The sequence below is a fragment of the Oncorhynchus tshawytscha genome, linkage group LG03, assembly GCF_018296145.1.
Source record: "Oncorhynchus tshawytscha isolate Ot180627B linkage group LG03, Otsh_v2.0, whole genome shotgun sequence".
Lineage (NCBI taxonomy): Eukaryota > Metazoa > Chordata > Actinopteri > Salmoniformes > Salmonidae > Oncorhynchus > Oncorhynchus tshawytscha.
Window position 1 is genome coordinate 17,846,182 of NC_056431.1, and position 25,136 is coordinate 17,871,317.

General features: G+C 45.6%; 1 protein-coding gene across 3 annotated transcripts in view; it reads right to left on the reverse strand.

The window, feature by feature from the left end:
- Positions 1 to 25,136, reverse strand: part of bbs9 (Bardet-Biedl syndrome 9) — a 217,361-nt gene that overhangs the window by 184,607 nt on the left and 7,618 nt on the right. For all 3 annotated transcript variants that reach the window (XM_042311216.1, XM_042311211.1, XM_042311215.1), the window contains 3 exons: positions 24,657 to 24,721; positions 15,273 to 15,386; positions 1,931 to 2,105 (listed from right to left, as the gene is read on the reverse strand). In XM_042311216.1, the coding sequence (XP_042167150.1) occupies positions 1,931 to 2,105; positions 15,273 to 15,386; positions 24,657 to 24,721 (354 nt within the window). The remainder of the gene's footprint in view (positions 1 to 1,930; positions 2,106 to 15,272; positions 15,387 to 24,656; positions 24,722 to 25,136) is intronic.

Genomic DNA, 25,136 nt, shown 5'->3' on the forward strand with positions numbered 1-25,136 from the left:
AGATAATTATGTGAAGGGGAATCAGAACCTGCTAAGCCCTGATGTTTATGAAGCTGGAAACGACAGGAGACAATTTGCTCTGTCAGGGAGAAAGTCTCTTTCTCGCCCTCTCTCTGAGAAAGGAATGGAGGGATGAACATACCCAAAGACAACAGCAAGCAGTGCCAATGGGAAGGTGGAGGACTATATTTTGCCATTACAGGTTGCAGGGGGGTAACAATAGAGTACACTCCTGACAAATGCACATCGAATAAGTGCACTTCGGTTTGCATTCATACAATTACTTTTGATCAGCTATAAGAAACCTGAAGGCCTCAATCCTAAATGGATGGGAAAGTTTGGCACAACCTAGCTAAGGCCTTTTAATGGCAGAGTACTATGGTCAGGTCTGTTGGTGAATGAGCTAGCGTGAAAGAGACCTAACACTTAGAATGACAAAGAGTGTGTGTGTGTGTCGAGTCCAAACCTTGAAGAACTGACTCACCAGCATGCACACTGGTTGTAAACGGTGAACACACACATTCAGAGTTCCACAGCTCAGACCAGCGGAGCAGTGAGGGTGTGTTTACATGAGTATAAATATGTGCATATTATGCATGCACGGTTGTGTGTATGAAATGTATGATCCTGTGTGCACATGAACATACTACCAACACACACCTCACGAGGCGCACCTTTAACCAGCGCAACCCACACAAACCCAGTCAACCCAGGTTGGATAGTCTCTCCGTGTCTCAGACAACACAGAGTGAGTGTGTGAAGTCATTTATATGAAAGAGGATATCTCCCCAATACTTCCGATACACAAACACAAAATCACATTCACCAATGCTCAAGCAGAGAGAAAATCAACATTACTGGCTAAACAAACCGAGGGAGCGGAACAGTTCCCTAGCTGACTGATATTATGCAGTACATGACACTCAGAGCAAGGCTATTTCTAACTAACATGCAGGATTTTCATTACCAAATTTAGCTCTCTTCGTATCTACAGTTTATGACTTTTGATTCTAGATATGATCAGAAAGTGGGATTCTAGCCACAGAGACCAAGTCTAGACACAGCCAAGTGTTAACTGGGGACAGAGCGCTTCATCCTGGGCAGAATTATTTTTCTTAGAATTCATATATACAGTCTGAGAATTGAAGAGAGGGAGGAGGGGGAGGAGGGAACAGGGGGGGTCAGCGTTTCAGCAGGGATATCTCGTCTGGGGAAGCTCTTGATATCGGAGAAATCTGGGATAACAAACAGCTGGAAGGCCGGGTTTCACACACCGAAACACACACACACGTCGGCCTTTCCCCAATTTCCATCCGGTTTTAGCAGGAGCGTGAAAAGGGGAAATCCCGGTGTGTGTTTGTAGAGGAAGGTAACTGTGATTACTGTGGAGGGGCGATGAGTGGCCAAAGCAGAGGAAAATAAAGACGGGGCTTACATGGGGAGCTGTGGCGATCAATGAGTGGAAATTTCATTAGGATGTGAAAATGTTAACTTAGCACCGGAGATAACCAGACTCAGCTGTGGCAATAGGGCCCAATACACCCAATCTGCCATCTGCAGTATCCCCGATACACTATTTACACACACGGACACAAAGATGGAGGCACACACACACACAGAACACTCTCCCCTATTATTTAAAGATGGTGCAGTGGTTTGTGGCGTTATGACTAGAAAATGGCCTCCGGTCTGCTGCACCACATATGTATTTAAAGATCTAGCGCAGAGTAGCAGGGAGACAGATGGCCTTCAGAGGCGACGAGTACACTTCTTCACTCCCTCTCACACTCACTTTTTCATTTACTTACTTTACTTACCTGTGAGGAGAGTGTGTGTGTGTACGTGTGTGCGTGCTTTGCAGCGTATGTGTGTGTTTTGCAGCGTGTGTTTTGCAGCATATGTGTGTGTTTTGCAGCGTGTGAGTGTGTACCTGTAGCTCTCCACCTGTCGTGCTGAGGACACAGTGAGGAAGGTGTCAGTGCGGGAGCAGTAACACAGAGGACCAGGCAGGAGGAAGCCAGGAAGGAAACGGCCAAATGAGTAACTCTCCTGCTCAAAGAACATCAGCATGCCGTCCATGGACTGGATACACATAGAGTGGTGGTCTGAGGGGAGGGGATAAAAGACAAAATGTTACATTAGCGTTGAATAAATGTTAATTCAAAACACAGGGTTAGGACAATAACAAATGACAACCTGGTGGAATCATACTGGCATCATCATACTGGTACACACAATGACAGAACACAGACCTGAATGCTGCCTGACTAAATTACTTGCAGAATTGTATACTTCTGTGGAAAAATGTATGCATCATACAGTTCTGCTTGACTTGTTGGGGCGGCTCTGCTTTGTTGTGGTGGTGGGTTAGCTGCTCTGCTACGTTGTGGTGGTGGGTTAGCTGCTCTGCTACGTTGTGGTGGTGGGTTAGCTGCTCTGCTACGTTGTGGTGGTGGGTTAGCTGCTCTGCTACGTTGTGGTGGTGGGTTAGCTGCTCTGCTACGTTGTGGTGGTGGGTTAGCTGCTCTGCTACGTTGTGGTGGTGGGTTAGCTGCTCTGCTACGTTGTGGTGGTGGGTTAGCTGCTCTGCTACGTTGTGGTGGTGGGTTAGCTGCTCTGCTACGTTGTGGTGGTGGGTTAGCTGCTCTGCTACGTTGTGGTGGTGGGTTAGCTGCTCTGCTACGTTGTGGTGGTGGGTTAGCTGCTCTGCTACGTTGTGGTGGTGGGTTAGCTGCTCTGCTACATTGTGGTGGTGGGTTAGCTGCTCTGCTACGTTGTGGTGGTGGGTTAGCTGCTCTGCTACGTTGTGGTGGTGGGTTAGCTGCTCTGCTACGTTGTGGTGGTGGGTTAGCTGCTCTGCTACGTTGTGGTGGTGGGTTAGCTGCTCTGCTCTGTTGTGGTGGTGGGTTAGCTGCTCTGCTCTGTTGTGGTGGTGGGTTAGCTGCTCTGCTATGTTGTGGTGGTGGGTTAGCTGCTCTGCTCTGTTGTGGTGGTGGGTTAGCTGCTCTGCTTTGTTGTGGTGGTGGGTTAGCTGCTCTGCTCTGTTGTGGTGGTGGGTTAGCTGCTCTGCTCTGTTGTGGTGGTGGGTTAGCTGCTCTGCTCTGTTGTGGTGGTGGGTTAGCTGCTCTGCTTGTTGTGGTGGTGGGTTAGCTGCTCTGCTCTGTTGTGGTGGTGGGTTAGCTGCTCTGCTCTGTTGTGGTGGTGGGTTAGCTGCTCTGCTATGTTGTGGTGGTGGGTTAGCTGCTCTGCTCTGTTGTGGTGGTGGGTTAGCTGCACTGCTGTGGTGGTGGGTTAGCTGCTCTGCTATGTTGTGGTGGTGGGTTAGCTGCTCTGCTATGTTGTGGTGGTGGGTTAGCTGCTCTACTATGTTGTGGTGGTGGGTTACCTGCTCTGCCATGTTGTGGTGGTGTGTTAGCTGCTCTGCTATGTTGTGGTGGTGGGTTAGCTGCTCTGCTATGTTGTGATGGTGGGTTACCTGCTCTGCTATGTTGTGGTGGTGGGTTACCTGCTCTGCTATGTTGTGGTGGTGGGTTAGCTGCTCTGCTATGGTGGTGGGTTAGCTGCTCTGCTCTGTTGTGGTGGTGGGTTAGCTGCTCTGCTATGTTGTGGTGGTGGGTTAGCTGCTCTGCTATGTTGTGGTGGTGGGTTAGCTGCTCTGCTATGTTGTGGTGGTGGGTTAGCTGCTCTGCTTTGTTGTGGTGGTGGGTTAGCTGTTCTGCTTTGTAGTGATGGTGGGTTAGCTGCTCTGCTTTGTTGTGATGGTGGGTTAGCTGCTCTGCTTTGTTGTGATGGTGGGTTAGCTGCTCTGCTTTGCTGTGATGGTGGGTTAGCTGCTCTACTTTGTTGTGATGGTGGGTTAGGTGCTCTGCTATGTTGTGGTGGTGGGTTAGGTGCTATGTTGTGGTGGTGGGTTAGGTGCTCTGCTATGTTGTGGTGGTGGGTTAGGTGCTCTGCTATGTTGTGGTGGTGGGTTAGGTGCTCTGCTATGTTGTGGTGGTGGGTTAGGTGGTGCTCTGCTATGTTGTGGTGGTGGGTTAGGTGCTCTGCTATGTTGTGGTGGTGGGTTAGGTGCTCTGTTTTGTTGTGATGGTGGGTTAGCTGCTCTGCTGTGGTGGTGGGTTAGCTGCTCTGCTATGTTGTGGTGGTGGGTTACCTGCTCTGCTCTGTTGTGGTGGTGGGTTACCTGCTCTGCTGTGGTGGTGGGTTAGCGCTCTGCTATGGTGGTGGGTTAGCTGCTCTGCTATGTTGTGGTGGTGGGTTAGGTGCTCTGTTTTGTTGTGATGGTGGGTTAGCTGCTCTGCTATGTTGTGGTGGTGGGTTAGCTGCTCTACTATGTTGTGGTGGTGGGTTAGCTGCTCTGCTATGTTGTGGTGGTGGGTTAGCTGCTCTGCTATGTTGTGATGGTGGGTTACCTGCTCTGCTATGTTGTGGTGGTGGGTTAGCTGCTCTGCTATGTTGTGGTGGTGGGTTAGCTGCTCTGCTATGTTGTGGTGGTGGGTTAGCTGCTCTGCTCTGTTGTGGTGGTGGGTTAGCTGCACTGCTGTGGTGGTGGGTTAGCTGCTCTGCTATGTTGTGGTGGTGGGTTAGCTGCTCTGCTTTGTAGTGATGGTGGGTTAGCTGCTCTGCTATGTTGTGGTGGTGGGTTAGGTGCTCTGCTTTGTTGTGGTGGTGGGTTAGCTGCTCTGCTTTGTTGTGGTGGTGGGTTAGGTGCTCTGCTATGTTGTGGTGGTGGGTTAGGTGCTCTGCTATGTTGTGGTGGTGGGTTAGGTGCTCTGCTATGTTGTGGTGGTGGGTTAGGTGCTCTGCTATGTTGTGGTGGTGGGTTAGGTGCTCTGTTTTGTTGTGATGGTGGGTTAGCTGCTCTGCTATGTTGTGGTGGTGGGTTAGCTGCTCTGCTATGTTGTGGTGGTGGGTTAGCTGCTCTGCTTTGTTGTGATGGTGGGTTAGCTGCTCTGCTATGTTGTGGTGGTGGATTAGGTGCTCTGCTATGTTGTGGTGGTGGGTTAGGTGCTCTGCTATGTTGTGGTGGTGGGTTAGGTGCTCTGCTATGTTGTGGTGGTGGGTTAGGTGCTCTGCTTTGTTGTGGTGGTGGGTTAGCTGCTCTGTTTTCTTGTGATGGTGGGTTAGGTGCTCTGCTATGTTGTGGTGGTGGGTTAGGTGCTCTGCTATGTTGTGGTGGTGGGTTAGGTGCTCTGCTATGTTGTGGTGGTGGGTTAGGTGCTCTGCTATGTTGTGGTGGTGGGTTAGCTGCTCTGCTATGTTGTGGTGGTGGGTTAGGTGATCTGCTATGTTGTGGTGGTGGGTTAGGTGCTCTGCTTTGTTGTGGTGGTGGGTTAGGTGCTCTGCTATGTTGTGGTGGTGGGTTAGCTGCTCTGCTCATTTGTCTCCTGCTGAATCTGATATGTCAATTAACACCTCTCAGACTGAGCAGGCTTGTTCACAGCAGCCTTACACAGCTTATGGTCTACGTTCTCCGAGTGTGTGTGTGGAGTGCTTGGAATGGTCCACTGAGTTTTATGGCAGAGAAAATCTGAGATGGCTGAGTACACACACACACACACACACACACGTCATAACACAGAACGGCTGTGGGAGCAGAGAACTACAATTTGGCCTCTACGAGCTATTAATTTATTTTTTTTATTTTAAATCACACTCACATCAACGAGGGGTCAGGGAGTACCACCTACAGAGCAGATACACAATAAACACGTGTGGGTGTGTGCTTCACCAGCTATTCTGGTCATCCCCTTTGGTGAACTGGGCTCAGGGTGGGAGGTCAGTAAAACACTGAAGGACAAGGCCACTCACACAATTACACCGCCCTGCGTGTGTGTGTGCCAGTGTAGGCACACATGCAGGTATGGTGTGTGTACATGTATGCGTGTCTTCTCACGCTGTGTGTGGGTCTACGCCCATACTAAAGATATCAAAAACCACTCTTCTAGAGCTATAAAATATTAGTCCAGTACTTCTAACCTTAGCAGAAACATACAGAGGAAACCAGCCCTACTAATAGCATTAATAGAACATGCTGTTACACAGGTTGAGCCCAAGGACAAAGCACAGTGACTGGCAGGATAGAGCAGAGCAGTGCAGTGTCTTTGGGCCTGGCTTCTGGGTGGAGTTGGGCTGGAGTGTGGGCCAGGTGCTGCTTAGAATGGCCTACGCTGTTTGTGTGTGTGAGTGTGTGGTCCGATTCTGACCTAAACCCAGCCCAGCCATTAGGGCTGTATTAGTACAACACTGCTTTTACAGCACCTACAGTCATGGTCAGGAACTATTGGGTGCTCACATTTAGAGCAAGCTCCTACACACACTCATTTCATATGAATATACTCAGATGACAAGTGTTTACGGTGGTGTGTAGGAGCTGATTCCACAGGCTGTGCTGCTCCCTGGTGGTGGTGTGTGGTAGTGTAACCCTGGAGCAGGATCCTCTTGTCCTCTTATTTATAGGAACATCATTGTAATCCACTCTCTCTACACTGACAGGAGAGGGACACGACTATTCTAAGAGTGTGTGTGAGAAAGAGAGAGAGAGAGAGAGAGAGAGAGCGACTCAGAGAGTAAGAAAGAGAAGGAGAGAAATGGAAAGGGAGGAGGGATAGAGAGAAAAAAGATGGCGCTGGAGGGTAGGGCTGCGGTCTTAACGGCTCTTAACCAAACATGCTATTTTGTTCATTTTTTTTGCGTTGTTCGTAACTTGTTTTGTACATAATGTTGCTGCTACTGTCTCTTATAACCGAAAAGAGCTTCTGGACATCAGAACTGGGATTACACACCTCAAATTGGACAAAGAGTTCATCTTCAATGATTAGGAAGTGAGGGAAATACTACGGACAGCAGACCAAGCGCAGATCCCTGTGATTCGCTGGAAAAGGGAACGTAGGTTTCGTGGAAAGAGATCAGAATGCCTTATGAGGATCAGGCGAAGAGTGGCTAATCTGCCCATGCCTTCCGTTCTGCTACCTAACGTTAGCTAACGTTCAATCACTGGAAAATAAATGAGACGAACTGAAAGCAAGTATATCCTACCAACGAGACATGAAAAACTGTAATATCTTATTGTTCAGAGTTGTGGCTGAACGACGACATTAAAAACATACAGATGGCGGGTTATACACTATCGGCAAGACAGAACAACAGCCTCTGGTAAGACACGGGAAGGGGGCAAATGCATATATGTAAACAACAGCTGGTGCACGACACCTAAGGAAGTCTCAGGGTTTTGCTCGCCTGAGGTAGAGTATCTCATGATAAGCTATAGACCAGACTATCTGTATTTTTTGTAGTGGTCTGCACACCACCACAGACTGAGGCCGGCACTAAAACCGCACTCACGGAGCTGTATTCCGCCATAAGCAAACAGGAAAATGCTCATCCAGAGGCGGCGCTCTTAGTGGATGGGGACTTCAATGCAGGGAAACCTAAATCAGTTTTACCTCATTTCTATCAGCATGTTAAACGTGCAACCAGAGGGGAAAGAAAATCTAGACAACCTTTACACCACACACAGAGATGCATACAAAGCTCTCCCTCGCCCTCCATTTGGCAAATCTGACCATAATTCTATCCTCCCGATTCCTGCTTACAAGCAAAAACGAAAGCAGGAAGCACCAGTGACTTGGTCTATAAAAGTGGTCAGATGAAGTAGATGCGAAATTACAGGACTGTTTTGCTAGCAGACTGGAATGTATTCTGTGATTCTTCCGATGGCATTGAGAAGTACACCACATCAGTCACCGGCTTTATCAATAAGTGCATTGAAGACGTCGTCCCCACAGTGACCGTATGCACATACCCCAACCAGAAGCCATGGATTACAGGCAACATTCACACTGAGCTAAAGGGTAGAGCTGCCGCTTTCAAGGAGCGCAACTCTAACCCGGATGCTTATAAGAAATCCCTCTATGCCCTCCGACAAACCATCAAACAGGCAAAGCATCAATACAGGACTAAGATCGAATCGTACTACACCGGCTCTGACGCTCGTCAGATGTGGCAGGGCTTGCAAACTATTACAGACTACAAAAGGGTAAGCACAACTGAGAGCTGCCCAGTGTCACTAGCCTACCAAATGAGCTAAATAACTTCTATGCTCGTGTCGAGGCAAGTAACACTGAAGCATGCATGAGAGCATCAGCTGTTCCGGACGACTGTGTGATCACGCTCTCCGCAGCCGATGTGAGTAAGACCTTTAAACATGTCAACATTCACAAGGCCACTGGGCCAGACGGATTACCAGGACGGGGTACTCCGAGCATGCACTGACCAACTGTCAAGTGTCTTCACTGACATTTTCAACCACTCCCTGTCTGAGTCTGTAATACCGTCATGTTTTAAGCAGACCCTGTACAGTCCCTGTAAGCAGTCCCTGTGCCCAAGAACACTAAGGTAACCTGCCTAAATGACTACTGACCCGTAGCACTCATGTCTGTAGCCATGAAATGCTTTGAAAGGATTGTCATGGCTCACATCAACACTATTATCCCAGAAACCCTAGACCCTCTCCAATTTGCATATCGCACCAACAGATCCACAGATGATGCAATCTCTACTGCACTCCAAACTGTCCTTTCCTACCTGGACAAAAGGAACACCTACAGTTGAAGTCAGAAGTTTACATACACCTTAGCCAAATATATTTAAACTCAGTTTCACAATTCTTTACATTTAATCCTTGTAAAAAGTCCCTGTCTTAGGTCAGTTAGGATCACCACTTTTATTTTAAGAATGAGAAATGTCAGAATAATAGTAGAGAGATTTATTTGTTTCAGATTTTATTCCAGATCACATTCCCAGTGGGTCAGAAGTTTACATATACTCAATTAGTATTTGGTAGCATTGCCTTTAAATTGTTTAACTTGGGTCAAAAGTTTCAGGTAGCCTTCCACAAGCTTCCCACAATAAGTTGGGTGAATTCTGGCACAATTCTCCTGACAGAGCTGGTGTAACCGAGTCAGTTTTGTAGGCCTCCTTGCTCGAACATGCTTTTCAGTTCTGCCCACAGATTTTCTATGGGATTGAGGTCAGGGCTTTGTGATGGCCACTCCAATACCTTGACTTTGTTGTCCTTAAGCCATATCTTTGGAAGTATGCTTGGTGTCATTGTCCACTTGGAAGACCCATTTGCAGCCAAGCTTTAACTTCTTGACTGATGTCTTGAGATGTTGCTTTAATATATCCACATAATTGTCCTCCCACATGATGCCATCTATATTGTGAAGTACACCAGCCCCTCCTGCAGCAAAGCACCCCCCACAACATGATGCTGCCACCCCCGTGCTTCACGGTTGGGATGGTGTTCTTCGGCTTGCAAGCCTCCCCCTTTTCCTCCAAACATAATGATGGCCATTATGATCAAACAGTTCTATTTTTGTTTCATCAGACCAGAGGACAATTCTCCAAAAAGTACAACCTTTTCCCAATGTTCAGTTGAACACCGTAGTCTGGCTTTTTTATGTTGGCCATCTCTGTCCGGCGCCGACAGAGATGGCCGCCTCGCTTCGCGTTCCTAGGAAACTATGCAGTTTTTTGTTTTTTTACGTGTTATTTCTTACACTAGTACCCCAGGTCATCTTAGGTTTCATTACATACAGCCGAGAAGAACTACTGAATATAAGATCAGCGTCAACCCACCATCAGTACGACCAAGAATATGTTTTTCGCGATGCGGATCCTGTGTTCTGCCTTACAACCAGTGCAACGGAGTGGATTACATGCAGCGACCCAAAAAAACGACTCAGAAAAAGAGGGAAACGAAGCGGTCTTCTGGTCAGACTCCGGAGACGGGCACACCGTGCACCACTCCCTAGCATTCTTCTTGCCAATGTCCAGTCTCTTAACAACAAGGTTGATGAAATCCGAGCAAGGGTAGCATTCCAGAGGGACATCAGAGACTAACGTTCTCTGCTTCACGGAAACATGGCTAACTGGAGAGACGCTATCCGAAGCGGTGCAGCCAGCGGGTTTCTCCACGCATCGCGCCGACAGAAACAAACATCTTTCTGGTAAGAAGAGGGGGGCGTATGCCTTATGACTAACGTGACATGGTGTGATGAAAGAAACATACAGGAACTCAAATCCTTCTGTTCACCTGATTTAGAATTCCTCACAATCAAATGTAGACCGCATTACCTACCAAGAGAATTCTCTTCGAATATAATCACAGCCGTATATATCCCCCCAAGCAGACACATCGATGGCTCTGAACGAACTTTATTTAACTCTCTGCAAACTGGAAACGATTTATCCGGAGGCTGCATTCATTGTAGCTGGGGATTTTAACAAGGCTAATCTGAAAACAAGACTCCCTAAATTTTATCAGCATATCGATTGCGCAACCAGGGGTGGAAAGACCCTGGATCATTGTTACTCTAACTTCCGCGACGCATATAAGGCCCTGCCCCGCCCCCTTTCGGAAAAGCTGACCACGACTCCATTTTGTTGATCCCTGCCTACAGACAGAAACTAAAACAAGAGGCTCCCACGCTGAGGTCTGTCCAACGCTGGTCCGACCAAGCTGACTCCACACTCCAAGACTGCTTCCATCACGTGGACTGGGAGATGTTTCGTATTGCGTCAGACAACAACATTGACGAATACGCTGATTCGGTGTGCGAGTTCATTAGAACGTGCGATGAAGATGTCGTTCCCATAGCAACGATTAAAACATTCCCTAACCAGAAACCGTGGATTGATGGCAGCATTCGTGTGACACTGAAGGCGCGAACCACTGCTTTTAATCAGGGCAAGGTGTCTGGTAACATGACTGAATACAAACAGTGCAGCTATTCCCTCCGCAAGGCTATCAAACAAGCTAAGCGCCAGTACAGAGACAAAGTAGAATCTCAATTCAACGGCTCAGACACAAGAGGCATGTGGCAGGGTCTACAGTCAATCACGGACTACAGGAAGAAACCCAGCCCAGTCACGGACCAGGATGTCTTGCTCCCAGGCAGACTAAATAACTTTTTGCCCGCTTTGAGGACAATACAGTGCCACTGACACGGCCTGCAACGAAAACATGCAGTCTCTCCTTCACTGCAGCCGAAGTGAGTAAGACATTTAAACGTGTTAACCCTCGCAAGGCTGCAGGCCCAGACGGCATCCCCAGCCGCGCCCTCAGAGCATGCGCAGACCAGCTGGCTGGTGTGTTTACGGACATATTCAATCAATCCCTATACCAGTCTGCTGTTCCCACATGCTTCAAGAGGGCCACCATTGTTCCTGTTCCCAAGAAAGCTAAGGTAACTGAGCTAAACGACTACCGCCCGTAGCACTCACATCCGTCATCATGAAGTGCTTTGAGAGACTAGTCAAGGACCATATCACCTCCACCCTACCTGACACCCTAGACCCACTCCAATTTGCTTACCGCCCAAATAGGTCCACAGACGATGCAATCTCAACCACACTGCCCTAACCCATCTGGACAAGAGGAATACCTATGTGAGAATGCTGTTCATCGACTACAGCTCGGCATTCAACACCATAGTACCCTCCAAGCTCGTCATCAAGCTCGAGACCCTGGGTCTCGACCCCGCCCTGTGCAACTGGGTACTGGACTTCCTGACGGGCCGCCCCAGGTGGTGAGGGTAGGCAACAACATCTCCTCCCCGCTGATCCTCAACACTGGGGCCCCACAAGGGTGCGTTCTGAGCCCTCTCCTGTACTCCCTGTTCACCCACGACTGCGTGGCCACGCACGCCTCCAACTCAATCATCAAGTTTGCGGACGACACAACAGTGGTAGGCTTGACCAACAACGACGAGACGGCCTACAGGGAGGAGGTGAGGGCCCTCGGAGTGTGGTGTCAGGAAAATAACCTCACACTCAACGTCAACAAAACTAAGGAGATGATTGTGGACTTCAGGAAACAGCAGAGGGAACACCCCCCATCCACATCGATGGAACAGTAGTGGAGAGGGTAGCAAGTTTTAAGTTCCTCGGCATACACATCACAGACAAACTGAATTGGTCCACTCACACAGACAGCATCGTGAGGAAGGCGCAGCAGCGCCTCTTCAACCTCAGGAGGCTGAAGAAATTCGGCTTGTCACCAAAAGCACTCACAAACTTCTACAGATGCACAATCGAGAGCATCCTGGCGGGCTGTATCACTGCCTGGTATGGCAACTGCACCGCCCTCAACCGTAAGGCTCTCCAGAGGGTAGTGAGGTCTGCACAACGCATCACCGGGGGCAAACTACCTGCCCTCCAGGACACCTACACCACCCGATGCTACAGGAAGGCCATAAAGATCATCAAGGACATCAACCACCCGAGCCACTGCCTGTTCACCCCGCTGTCATCCAGAAGGCGAGGTCAGTACAGGTGCATCAAAGCTGGGACCGAGAGACTGAAAAACAGCTTCTATCTCAAGGCCATCAGACTGTTAAACAGCCACCACTAACATTGAGTGGCTACTGCCAACACACTGTCAATGACACTGACTCTACTCCAGCCACTTTAATAATGGGAGTTGATGGGAAATGTAAATATATCACTAGCCACTTTAAACAATGCTACCTTATATAATGTTACTTACCCTACATTATTCATCTCATATGCATACGTAGATACTGTACTCTATATCATCGACTGCATCCTTATGTAATACATGTATCACTAGCCACTTTAACTATGCCACTTGGTTTACATACTCATCTCATATGTATATACTGTACTCGATATCATCTACTGTATCTTGCCTATGCTGCTCTGTACCATCACTCATTCATATATCCTTATGTACATATTCTTTATCCCCTTACACTGTGTAGTACACTAACACTGTGTAGTACACTAAGTAGTTTTTTGGAATTGTTAGTTAGATTACTTGTTCGTTATTACTGCATTGTCGGAACTAGAAGCACAAGCATTTCGCTACACTCGCATTAACATCTGCTAACCATGTGTATGTGAAAAATAAAATTTGATTTGAATTTGGTTTTGAAGCAGTGGCTTCTTCTTTGCTGAGCGGCCATTCAGGTTGTGTCGATATAGGACTCGTTTTACTGTGGATATAGATACTTTTGTACCTGTTTCCTCCAGCATATTCACAAGGTCCTTTGCTGTTTTTCTGGGATTGATTTGCACTTTTCACACCAAAGTACGTTCATCTCTAGGAGACAGAACGCGTCTACTTCCTGAGCGGTATGACGGCTGTGTGGTCTCATGGTGTTTACACTTGCGTACTATTGTTTGTACAGATGAATGTGGTACCTTCAGGCATTTGGAAATGTCTCCCAAGGATGAACCAGACTTGCGGAGGTCTACAATTTATTTTCTTAAGTCTTGGCTGATTACTTTTGATTTTCCCATGCTGTCAAGCAAAGAGGCACTGAGTTTGAAGGTAGGCCTTGAAATACATCCACCTCCAATTGACTCAAATTATGTCAATTAGCCTATCAGAATCTTCTAAAGCCATGACATCATTTTCTGGAATTTTCCATGCTGTTTAAAAGCACAATCAACTTAGTGTATGTAAACTTCTGACCCACTGGAATTGTGATACAGTGAATTATAAGTGAAATTATCTGTCTGTAAACGATTGTTGGAAAAATTACTTGTGTCACGCACAAGGTAGATGTCCTAACAGACTTCCAAAACTATAGTTTGTTAACAAGAAACTTGTGTAGTGGTTTAAAAACTAGTTTTAATGACTCCAACCTAAGTGTATGTAACCTTCCGACTTCAACTGTACGTGAGAATGCTATTCATTGACAACAGCTCAGCATTCAACACTATAGTGCCCTCAAAGCTCATCACTAAGCTAAGGACCTTGGGACTAAACACCTCCCTCTCCAGGATTCAGTTGCACTTCCTGACGGGCTGCCCACAGGTGGTAAGTGTAGGTAACAACACATCCGCCACACCCCTCAGGGGTGCGTGCTCAGTCCCCTCCTGTACTCCCTGTTCACTCATGACTGCGCAGTCAAACACGACCTCAACACCATCATAAAGTTGGCCGATGACAACAGTGGAAGGCCTGATCGCCGACAACGACAAGACAGCCTATAGGGAGGTCGTCAGAGACCTGGCTGTGTGGTGCCAGGACAACAACCTCTCCATCAACGTGATCAAGACAAAGGAGATGATTGTGGACTACAGGAAAAAGAGGACCTAGGGCTATAGTGGAGCAGGTTGAGAGTTTCAAGTTCCTAGGTGTCCACCTCACCAATAAACTAACATGGTCCAAGCATACCAAGACAGTCGGGAAGAGGGCACGACAAAACCTATTCCCCCTCAGGAGACCAAAAAGATTTGGCATGGGTCCTCAGATCCTCAAAAGGTTTTACAGCTGCACCATCGAGAACATCCTGACTGTTTGCATCACTGCCTGGTATGGCAACTGCATTGATTTGATCTAATAGAGAAAGGATGTGAGAGAGAGCTCAACAGAGTTAGGAAGTGAATGGCAGAGAGTGTGTGTGTGTGCATGAACCTGGCATGAATGAAGAGTCCATAAAGCTCCAGAAGTCTATGAAACAAAGGAAGGTGAAGAAGATTTAAGGTGTTAATGAGGAATGTTAGAATGCCAGAGGAGAGAGAGGATGGGGTGGGAAGAAATCATCCCTCAAGGAAAATATATGTATTTGGAAAAAAGGAGGGGAAAGCTCTCTACTCCGCAGCATCCAAGAAAAGTAATGACTCCCATCCTAAACATCTCCTCTATAACAGTAACCAACACAGCTCCAAGTCTCCTCACACACACACGTGCATGCGCACACACAAACCAGTGTTTAACTGAAGCCCTTTTAGATAAGGGAAGGCCAATAATAGAACAAGGGATATATTGTTGAGGTATTTGTGTGTGTTCCAGGGAGCACGTGTTTGAATAAGTGTGCTCTCCCATTAATGAATTGCCTGTTGTCTCATCTGGAGCTTGGTCCAGATTTCAGCAGTGTGTTCATGGCAGGCTAAAAGAGAGCTTCTGTGGTTCACCTGACACAACCATTAAAAAAGGACACACACAACTTAACTTACTGCACATACAAATACACCCACACGTGTGCGTGCACATACATGCACACACCCATGCACACACTGATCCAGTCATTACCATCCAAATAAAGCTGCACCAGAACGCCAAGGGTTCCCCTCCACACAGAATGAATAATATTCTACACTCATAGTTCTGTGGTCATTAGAATTGGACAGTGAATTAACCCCCAAAAATTGAAAAAGTGTGGTTTGTGACTACACTGTCAATCTGTTACATGTGAAGTGTTTGAGCTGTTCATGGGGGTGCTGTGATGTGTTACCTGTGACCCCGCCGAAGGTTCCATAGGTCATGTTGCAGGCGGTCCTCTGGAGGTTGTGCTCATAGACCCGCTTGAGCTGGTACTGAACCCCATGCTCCACATTACCAGCAGTACCTACGGTAGAGACAGAGAGAGACAGTAGAGGGAGAGACAGACCCTCCATATTAATATTTATTGTCACATATCATTACTATGTCCTATGGTTAAATCTGCAGAGAGAGAACTAGAAGAATAGGAGCAAACTGACATAGGATCAAAATCCAATCAAATGTTATTTGTCACACGCTTCATAAACAGGGGTAGACTAACATTGAAATGCTTACTCACGGGCCCTTCCCAACAAAGCAGAAGGTAATATAGAAAAAAAATAACACAATGAGTAAAGATAATTTGGCTATATACAGTACACAGAATACCAGTACCGAGACGATGTGCAGAGGTATTTGAGGTAGATATGTACATATAGGTCGGGGAAGGCAACACAATGAATAATAAACAGCAGCAGCAGCATATGTGATGAGTCAAAATAGTTAGTTCAAAGAGGGTCATGCAGATAGTTAAACAAATGGCTACATAGACTATTTAGTAGTGTTATGGCTTGGGGGGGTTAGAAGCTTTTCAGGGTCCTGTTGGTAGGTTGCAGAGAAAACAAAAAGTCTGACTTCGGTGGCTTGAGGTCTTGGATGTCAAGGGGCTTGGCCCCAGTGATGTACTGTTCCGTACACACCAACTACCCTTACGGTCGGATGCCAAGCAGTTGCCATACCAAGCGGTGATGCAGCCGGTCAAGATGCGCTCACTGGTGTAGCTATAGAACTTTTTGAGGATGATTTCTTTCTTTCACCACATTCCCAGTTGGTCAGAAGTTTATATACACTCAATTAGTATTTGGTGTCACTGCCTTTAAAATTGTTTAACTTGGGTCATACGTTTCAGGTAGCCTAGAACTTATGAGGATCTGAGGGCCCGTGCAAAATCTTTTCAGCCTCCTGATGGGAAGAGGCGTTGTCATGCATTCTTCATGACTGTGTTGGTGTGTCTGGACCATGTTAATTCCCGTGGACACCGAGGAAATGAATGCTTTCGACACGCTCCACTACAGTCCCATCAATGTGGAAATGGGCGTGCTCTGCCCTCTGTGTCCAGTAGTCCAAGATCAGCTCCTTTGTCCTGCTGACGTTGAGGGAGAGGTCGTTGTCCTGGCAGGTCACTGACCTCTCTATAGGTGGTCTCATCTCCATCGGTGAGCAGGCCTACCACCGTCGTGTCGGTGGGGTTGGAGTTGTGCGTGGCCATGCAGTTGTGGGTGAATGGAAGTACAGGAGGGGACTAAGCACGCACCCCTGAAGGGCCCTATGTTGAGGGTAAGCGTGGCGGATGTGTTGTTGCCTACCCTCACCACCTGGGGACGGCAAATCAGGAAGTCCAGGATCCAGTTGCAGAGGGAGGTGTTCAGTCCCAGGGTCCTGAGATAAGTGATGAGCTTGGGGGCACTATGTTGTTGAACACTGAGTTGTAGTCAATGAACAGCATTCTCACATTGGTGTTCCTGTTGTCCAGGTGGGAGAGGGCAGTGTGGAGTGCAGTAGAGATTGCGTCATCTGTTGGGGCGGTATGTGAATTGGAGTGGGTCCACGGTGTCTGGGAGGATGGTGTTAATGTGAGCCATGACCTTTCCAAGCGTTTCATGGTTACAGTTGTGATTGCTACGGGGTCATAGTCATTTAGACAGATTACCTTGGCATTCTTGGGCACAGGGACTATGGTGGTCTGCTTGAAACATGTAGGTATTACACACTGGGTCAGGGAAAGGTTGAAAATGACAGTGAAAGACACCTGCCATGTTCTGAGTAAGCGTCCTGGTAATCCGTCTGATCCCGCGGCCTTATTTGTATTTTTTTATACTTTGTTTATTGAATTTTCAATACCAGCATTTAGAAAATAACTGCACTTGTAAGTTATTTGGTAGTAGTATAAAACAACACATCAAAAGACAACAATACAAAACAGAGAGACAAAATATACAACAAAAAAATAAGGAAACATATATAGTTTTTGATACAGTTGTTATGGGTCAACTAGTACAGATAATACTAGTCCTTAACATCCGAGATGTCGTGTATACACATACCTGGCCTCTTACATCACCAATATATAAATACACATCACTCGAACTGCAGGGAAATGTATTAATAAGAAAAGAAGGGAGCCCATATTGCATAGAATTTGTCTACAGACCCATTGAGTGAGTGTTAAATTTTTTCCAACCTTATGCAATTCAAAACAGATTTAATCCTAAAAGCATGAGAAGGGGCTGCAGAGGATTTCCATCTAAGTCAAATGAATTGTCTCGCTAACAAAGTGACAAAGGCAATTACATCCTTATTCATTTTGGTCAATTGTATTGTGGGTAAGGAAACCCCAAATAGTGCAATAAAAGGGTCTGGCTCGATCTGTATGCAGCTTAATTCTGAGAGTGTGTTAAAGATGTCTTTCCAGAAACCAACAAGAGATGGGCAACACCAAAACATGTGTACATGATTAGCAGGAGACTGGTTACATCGTACACAATTAAGGTTCACATCCTTGTAAATTTTGGATAATCTTGCTTTGATCCAGTGGGCCCTATGAATGAGTTTGCATTGAATGAGACCGTGTCGAGCGGGAATAGAAGAGCTATGTACCCTTTTGAGTGCACCTTCCCACAGTTCATCAGATATGTCCTCACCCAGTTCCTCCTCCCATGAGGATTTATTATTGTTTAATGAGATGACTTGTAGTGAGCAAATTTGTCTACAGATTATTGACACGGTGCCTTTCAGAGTAGGAAGTGGGACAAGAAATGTGTCGAACTGGGTTTCACCAGGAAGGGTGGGAAATCCTGGATCTATGCTGCGCCCGTAACTCCGGACTTGTAAGAACCTAAAAAAAAACGATGTCTGGGGAGACCAAATTTAGCTGATCAATTGCTCAAACGTACTAAATGTATTGTTAATATAGAGAACTTTGAATCTTTTAATACAGAGACTAGACCATGTTGAGAAAGCACCATCAACCATAGATGGGGGGAAAAAACTGGGTTTGAGGCTACCAGAGCCAAAGAAGAGGTTGTTTGAAACCCAAAGTGGCACCGAAATTGATTCCAGATCTTCAATGTAAGGGCCTGTAACGGAGGAGTGAGCGAGGGAAGACAATGATGCCGGTATAGACGAGGCAGCCTCCATCTATAGCCAAATTGGGGGTGGGAATATCTCTCTGCTCTGCAACCAGTAGTGAATGATCCTAAGGTTAGCGGCCCCAATAATAGATCTAGACCGCCGTCTGGTTTGGGCCTTTTCGCATCAAGGAGTGCTTTTTGTCCCATATAAAAGGGTAGTATTAGGCCGTCAATCTTTTTGAAAAGAAAAATCGGAAGGCACCGATAGAGAAGAATTTAGGGAGAGTATTCATTTTAATATAATTAATTATTAGGACTATAAGGAGAGTTGTAGCAAAGACCAGCGTTCCAAATCTTCCTTAGTACAGGTTAAAAGAGGAGCAAAGTTGGCTTGAAAAAGGTTTTCAAATCTGATTGTGGCATGTACCCCGATATACAATTGTTTTATTTAAGCAATTTTAAATGGCAAGTTATGTAGAGGGGAATTTTTTTGCAGCCATATTCAGCAGCATCAATTTGCTTTTACTGAGATTCAGTTTATACCCTGATAAGTGACCGAAGACTGCAAAAGTGGAAAGGGAAGCAGGAACAGACACAGAAAGGTTGGATGTGTATAATAATAAATCATCTGCATATAAAGACAGTTTGTGTTCGTGTCCGTATCTGACTATACCTTTGATGAGGGGGTTGGAGCGAAGTGTTATTGCAAGTGGTTCTATGGCGAGGGCAAACAGTAAGGGACTTAAAGGGCAACCCTGGCGTGTTGATCGTTGCAAAGGGAAGCAGTCTGAGTGTTAGTAGTCCTGACAGAGGCTTGAGGGCATGATTACAGAAGTCTTATCCAAGCCATGAATTTGGAGCCAAAGCCAAATTTATTTAGAGTGTAAAAAAGTTATTTCCATTCCACCCGATCAAACGCTTTCTCGGCATCCAGGGATATAATGTCTTCAGAGGTATTGCGACAGAAGGATAATATATAATATTAAATAGTTGTCGAAGATTGAGTGTCTATTTTTAATAAATCCTTTTTGATCCGGTGAGATAATTGATGGGAGGACTGTTTCCAGACGCTTTATTTTATATGTCTAGAATTTTAGTCAACATTTAGCAGGCTAATTGGACGGTATGATGCACAGTCAAGAGGGTCTTTGTTTTTTTAAGAATAAGACAAATGGTTGCCTGAGTGAGAGTCTGTTGAAGAGCACAATTCACAAATGCTTCATTGTACATTTCAATTAGAATAAGGGGCTATTTTGGAGATAAACCTTTTATAAAACTCTGCCGAGTAGCCGTCGGGCCATGAGCTTCTCCCAGATTGAAGGGATTTGACAGCATTAGACAATTCTTCAACAGTGATCGGCTGCTCTAATTTTTTAACCAAATCCCGGCTGACAGAAGGCACAGCAAGTGAGTGAAAGAAATCATCCAATTCCATTGTGTCCACTTAACTTTCAGAAGTATATAGAGACTGGTAAAATCTCTTGAACTCATCATTGATCCCCCTAGGGTGTAATGATATCCCAGACGATGTACGAATTTTAGGAATCTGAAATGATGATGATAGTTGGCTTTATCTCCTTGTTCATAGTAAGTGCTCCAAGACTTGACAAGCAGTTCAGTAACCCAATCTGTTAATAATGTGTCAAATTCTGCTTGCAAAGTTAAACGTTCCTTATAAATATCCGGGGATGGTGAAACGACATAAACGTCATCTAATTGGGCAATACAGCGTGTTAACATAGGCTGTCTATCCTTTTTCAGTTTGTTCTCATGTGCGGTGTAGGAAATAATTTCACCTCTGATATAAGCTTTCAAAGAGTAGACGCAGGGATGTTCGGGGTTCTATTTGTAATCATGAAAAAGTCGATTTGATTCAAAACAAAATTGACAGTGTTCATTGTTGAGTAGTTGAGTATTTCGCCGCCAAGGCGGTCGCAGATTGTCAACATTTTGAAAGGCTACTTCCATAGTAACAGGGGCGTGGTCAGATTCAACAATTGGATTATATGAACATGAAGATATGGAATGGAGGAGCCATAGTAACAGGGGCGTGGTCAGATACAACAATTGGATTATATGAACATGAAGATATCCTGTTAAGGAGGCTGCGAATTTTCGCAGCTTTTTGTTAAAAATCACGCAACATTTCAGCGTCCTGCTACTCATGCCAGGAATATAGTATATGCATATGATAAGTGTGTGTGTATAGAAAACACTCCGAAGTCTCTAAAACTGGTTAAATCGTGTCTGTGGCTATAACATAACGTGTTTAGGAGTAAAAATCCTTCGAAAAACTGTTCACCAAAAACACAAAAATAATATTCATCCGCCAGTCAGTCAATGTATTATCTAAGGCTAAAGAAAATACATGGGGATCCCCTGTAAACGCCTACAGCTTCCACACGATGTCGCCAGTACTGGCATTTTCAGTCTGCTTTATCCTTGGTTAGATGACGTATAGGCCCTTCCTGTTTTGGGGCTCACCACAGGATGTTATGAAATTGAAAACATGGAAGATGATTTCAAGACTTGCTGCTATCGAATACAGATCGCCCAGTGATCAATTTGATAGATTATTAACGTTTATTAATACCTAAAGTTGGTTTAGGAAAGTAGTTTGAAGTGATTTGTAAAAGTTTATAGGCAACTTTTGTAATTTTAAAAAGTGACGTTGCGTCTTGTAAAGGGGCATTTTTCTGGATCAGACCGGTCTTCAGCAAATCACATTTTGGGTATACAATGACGGATTTAAAATCGGGAAAAAGACCCAATTGTGATGTTTATGTAACATATAGGAGTGCCAAGAAAGAAGCTTGTCAAAGGAAATTAATGTTTTATATTGTATTTCTGTGTTTTGGGTAGTGCCGGCTACCGCAAAATCTGTTGTTTTGTTGACGGTCTGGTATTCTGGGGGGTGCATGCTATCAGATAATAGCTTCTCATGCTTTTGTCGAAAAGCATTTTACAAATCTGACTTGGTGGCTAGATTCACAACGAGTGTAGCTTTAATTCAGTACCTTGCATGTGTGTTTTAATGAAAGTGAGTTTTATCGAAAACTATAGGTGGCGCTCTAAAATTTCCGCTGATTTGATCCCGCCACAGGGAGAAAGTCCCTATCAAGATATGAAATGGAGGATCCATAGTAACAGGGGCGTGGTCAGATACAACAATTGGATCATATGAACATGAAGATATGGAATGGAGAAGCCTGCCATCTACAAGGAAGTAGTCTATGCTCGTAAAAGTGTGCTGAACTGATGAGAAAGAAAAAAAAGAGTATGCTTTTCCAGCTGGATTAAACATTCTCCAAGGATCTGAAACTGCGAATTCAGACAAAGGGTCGGACAACTCTAGCTGAGGTTGATAAGGTGGTAGGTTTAGTGGAGGATCAATCCAAATGTGGGTCTAACCAACAGTTAAAGTCACCTTCTAAGATCAACATATGGGAAGACATATCTGGGAGTGTAGAGAAAACAGATTTGAAAAGTCACCATTGTCCCAATTAGGAGCATAAATATTAACAAGAAGTACCTTTGTATTTTCGCAACCTACCACTCACAATTATGTATCTACCATGGGGATCTGCGATCACATTAGAACATGTAAAAGGTACCGATCTGTGAAGTAAAATAGCCACCCCTCTTGCCTTACTCTGAAATGAGGAATGGAACACCTGACCCACCCATCTGCACCAAAGACTTGAGTGTTGTGATACCTTTAGATGAGTTTCTTGGAGAAAGATGTGAGCTTTCAATTGATGATGGTGGTGTAGCACCTTACTACGTTTAACTGGGTTATTGATGCCCCTGCAGTTCCAAATGAGAAAATTAAAGCCATTCCCTTCAGCAGGATTTATTTTATTTTTTATTTTACCTTTATTTTACTAGGCAAGTCAGTTAAGAACAAATTCTTATTTGCAATGACGGCCTAGGAACAGTGGGTTAACTGCCTGTTCAGGGGCAGAACGACAAATGTGTAACTTGTCAGCTCGGGGATTCGAACTTGCAACCTTTCGGTTACTAGTCCAATACTCTAACCACTAGGCTACCCTGCCACCCCACAGGGTAGCCTAGTGGGCTGCAGGATGGGCTGCACTAAGCTGAGTCATGTCTTAAGAGAGAGGACATGTAAAGGACAAGGTACAATGTAAACTGAAGATCTTAGTTGAACCGAAAAGCGCAAATTTAAAAAACAAAGACAAGCGACGAGGCACAAAAGATATAAAAACTAAATACAAATAACACCCTCCCTTGCCGAAGCATCTCCCCAACTGAGATGCAAGCAAAACCCTAAATACAAAAAGTTTAGAGCAAAGCATGATAACTCTTACTCTGCTACCTGAGATTTGTGACCATTTAACTAGAGTATGACAAACATACATAGATTGGTCCCCAACAGAGTATGAAGAAAACTAACCTCGGTTAAGAGAGGTTTAACAGTAAAACAGACAGATTTTGGCATTCGAGGCAGCAACCTGGGTTGGACATTTTTAAAAATGTAAAAAGAGAATGACATTCAAATGTTGATGAACCCAGCAAAATTGGCTTCGCTAGCAAACCATTCGGCCTGCTAACTAACCTGTTAACCAACCATTTGTTCCACACAATGCGGTACAACAGCCGCTTTCACGTTCTTGTTGATGAAATCTGCCGCTAAAGCCGGGTCCTCGAATCTGTGCGTGGAGCTGTCCGGTAAAGTCAGTCTCAGAACCGCAGGGTAGATGAGGCCGAACTTCAGGCCCGGGCAGGCGCGTAGCTGGCGTTTCACAGCTCCAAAGCTAGCCTGCTTCTTAGCCACAGCTGTGGTGTAGATTGCAAATATTGAGACTCTTTTACCCTTATAGAGGAGAGGGGATGCTTCTCCCAATCTCCTCAGTATGTCATTGCGGATGTGAAAGAAATGCACCTTGATGACAAATGGTCGCGGGGGTTCTCCATCCCGGGGTCGGCTACACAGAGTGCAGTGGGCCAGGTCTAGCAGTGGCTTCTCCTCCAGACCGAGCAGCTCCTGAAGCAGCTGGGCCATGAACTCCGTGGATCTTGGGCCAACCACTCCCTCCGGTATTCCCAGTAGACGAATGTTGTTCCTCCGCATTCTACTTTCCATATCTTCGCATCTTTTGTCAAGGTATGCCTTAGCTATCAATGAGCCAACATTAGCCTGTAGCACCTCGTTCCAAATCCGATAAGGCCACTCCGTGTGCTTCAAGCTTATTCTGTATACTCTCAATAGATTTTTTAAGCTTGTCTTTGACCATTGATATCTCTGACCTGAGATTGGTAGAGAGAGAGTCAATTTTGCCAAAAATATCGGTTTTTAGGCTGCCTATCAGGGATTGTAGCATCTCCACAGTCAGTGTTTCTGTGGGGCCGGCATTAGCAGCATCCGGTGGCTGGGGTGAATCAGGAGAGGGCGCGGGCTTGCTGCTGCCTGCTCTTGCAGACTCCGTTTTTGGCCGGGAGACGACATTACAAACTTACATTTCTCAAACCTGATCTGAATTGTTTATGGGTCTCTTCAGACGCCTGGCCAAACAGAAATATATACAATTTTGCGAGGTTAAATATATACATTTGGTCACTAACTCAGGAGCGATAAGGAAACGCGTTCTACATTCTTGGCTTCCAACAGCGCCCCCATCCCGCGGCCTGATGAATGGTAACATGTTTAACGGTCCTACTCACATCACCTACGGAGTGCCAGATCACACAGATGTCCGGAACTGCTGCTGATCTTATGCATGGTTCAGTGTTGCTTGCCTGGAAGCGAGCATAGAAGGCATTTAGCTTGTCTGGTAGGCTCGTGCCACTGGGCAGTTCGTGGCTGGGTTTCCCTTTGTAATCCGTGATAGTTTGCAAGCCCTGCCACATCCGACTAGCGTCACAGCCGTCGTAGTAGGATTTTATCTAAGTCCTGTATTGACGCATTGCTTTTTTGATGGCTCGTCAGAGGTCATACCGGGATTTTTTGTGTCCGGATTAGTGTCCCGCTCCTTGAAAGCGGCAGCCCTGGCCTTTAGCTCAGTGTGGATGTTGCCTGTAATCCATTACTTTTGGTTGGGATATGTACAGTACATAAAGTCACTGTGGGGACAACGTGCTAAATGTGCTAAACTACTTAATGTTATCATATGAATCCCGGGAACATATTCTAGTCTGTAGTAGTCCACTAAATCAATGTGGTGTGGCATGCATATTACAGCCAATGTTGAAATGTGTGGTATTACCTGAGATGGAGTACACAGACAGTTTTCTGGGGTGCAGCACAGCCAGATGAAGCAGATCTGAACACCTGTAGAGAACATCAATCAATCACTGCGAAGAACAGACGTCCAAAATTGCCAATGAAAACATAAAGGACAATACTGACATAAGAGTAGATCAGTATAGATATAATTAAGTACAGTTGAAGTAGGAAGTTTACATACACCTTAGCCAAATACATTTAAACGTAGTTTTTCACAATTCCTGACATTTAATCCTAGTTAAAATTCCCCGTCTTAAGTCAGTTAGGATCACCACTTTATTTTAATAATGTCTGAGTAATAGTAGAGAGAATGATTTATTTCAGATTTGATTTCTTTCATCACATTCCCAGTTGATCAGAAGCGTACTCAATAAGTATTTGGTAGCATTGCCTTTAAAATTGCTTAACTTTGGTCAAACGTTTCAGGTAGCCTTCCACAAGCTTCCCACAATAAGTTGGG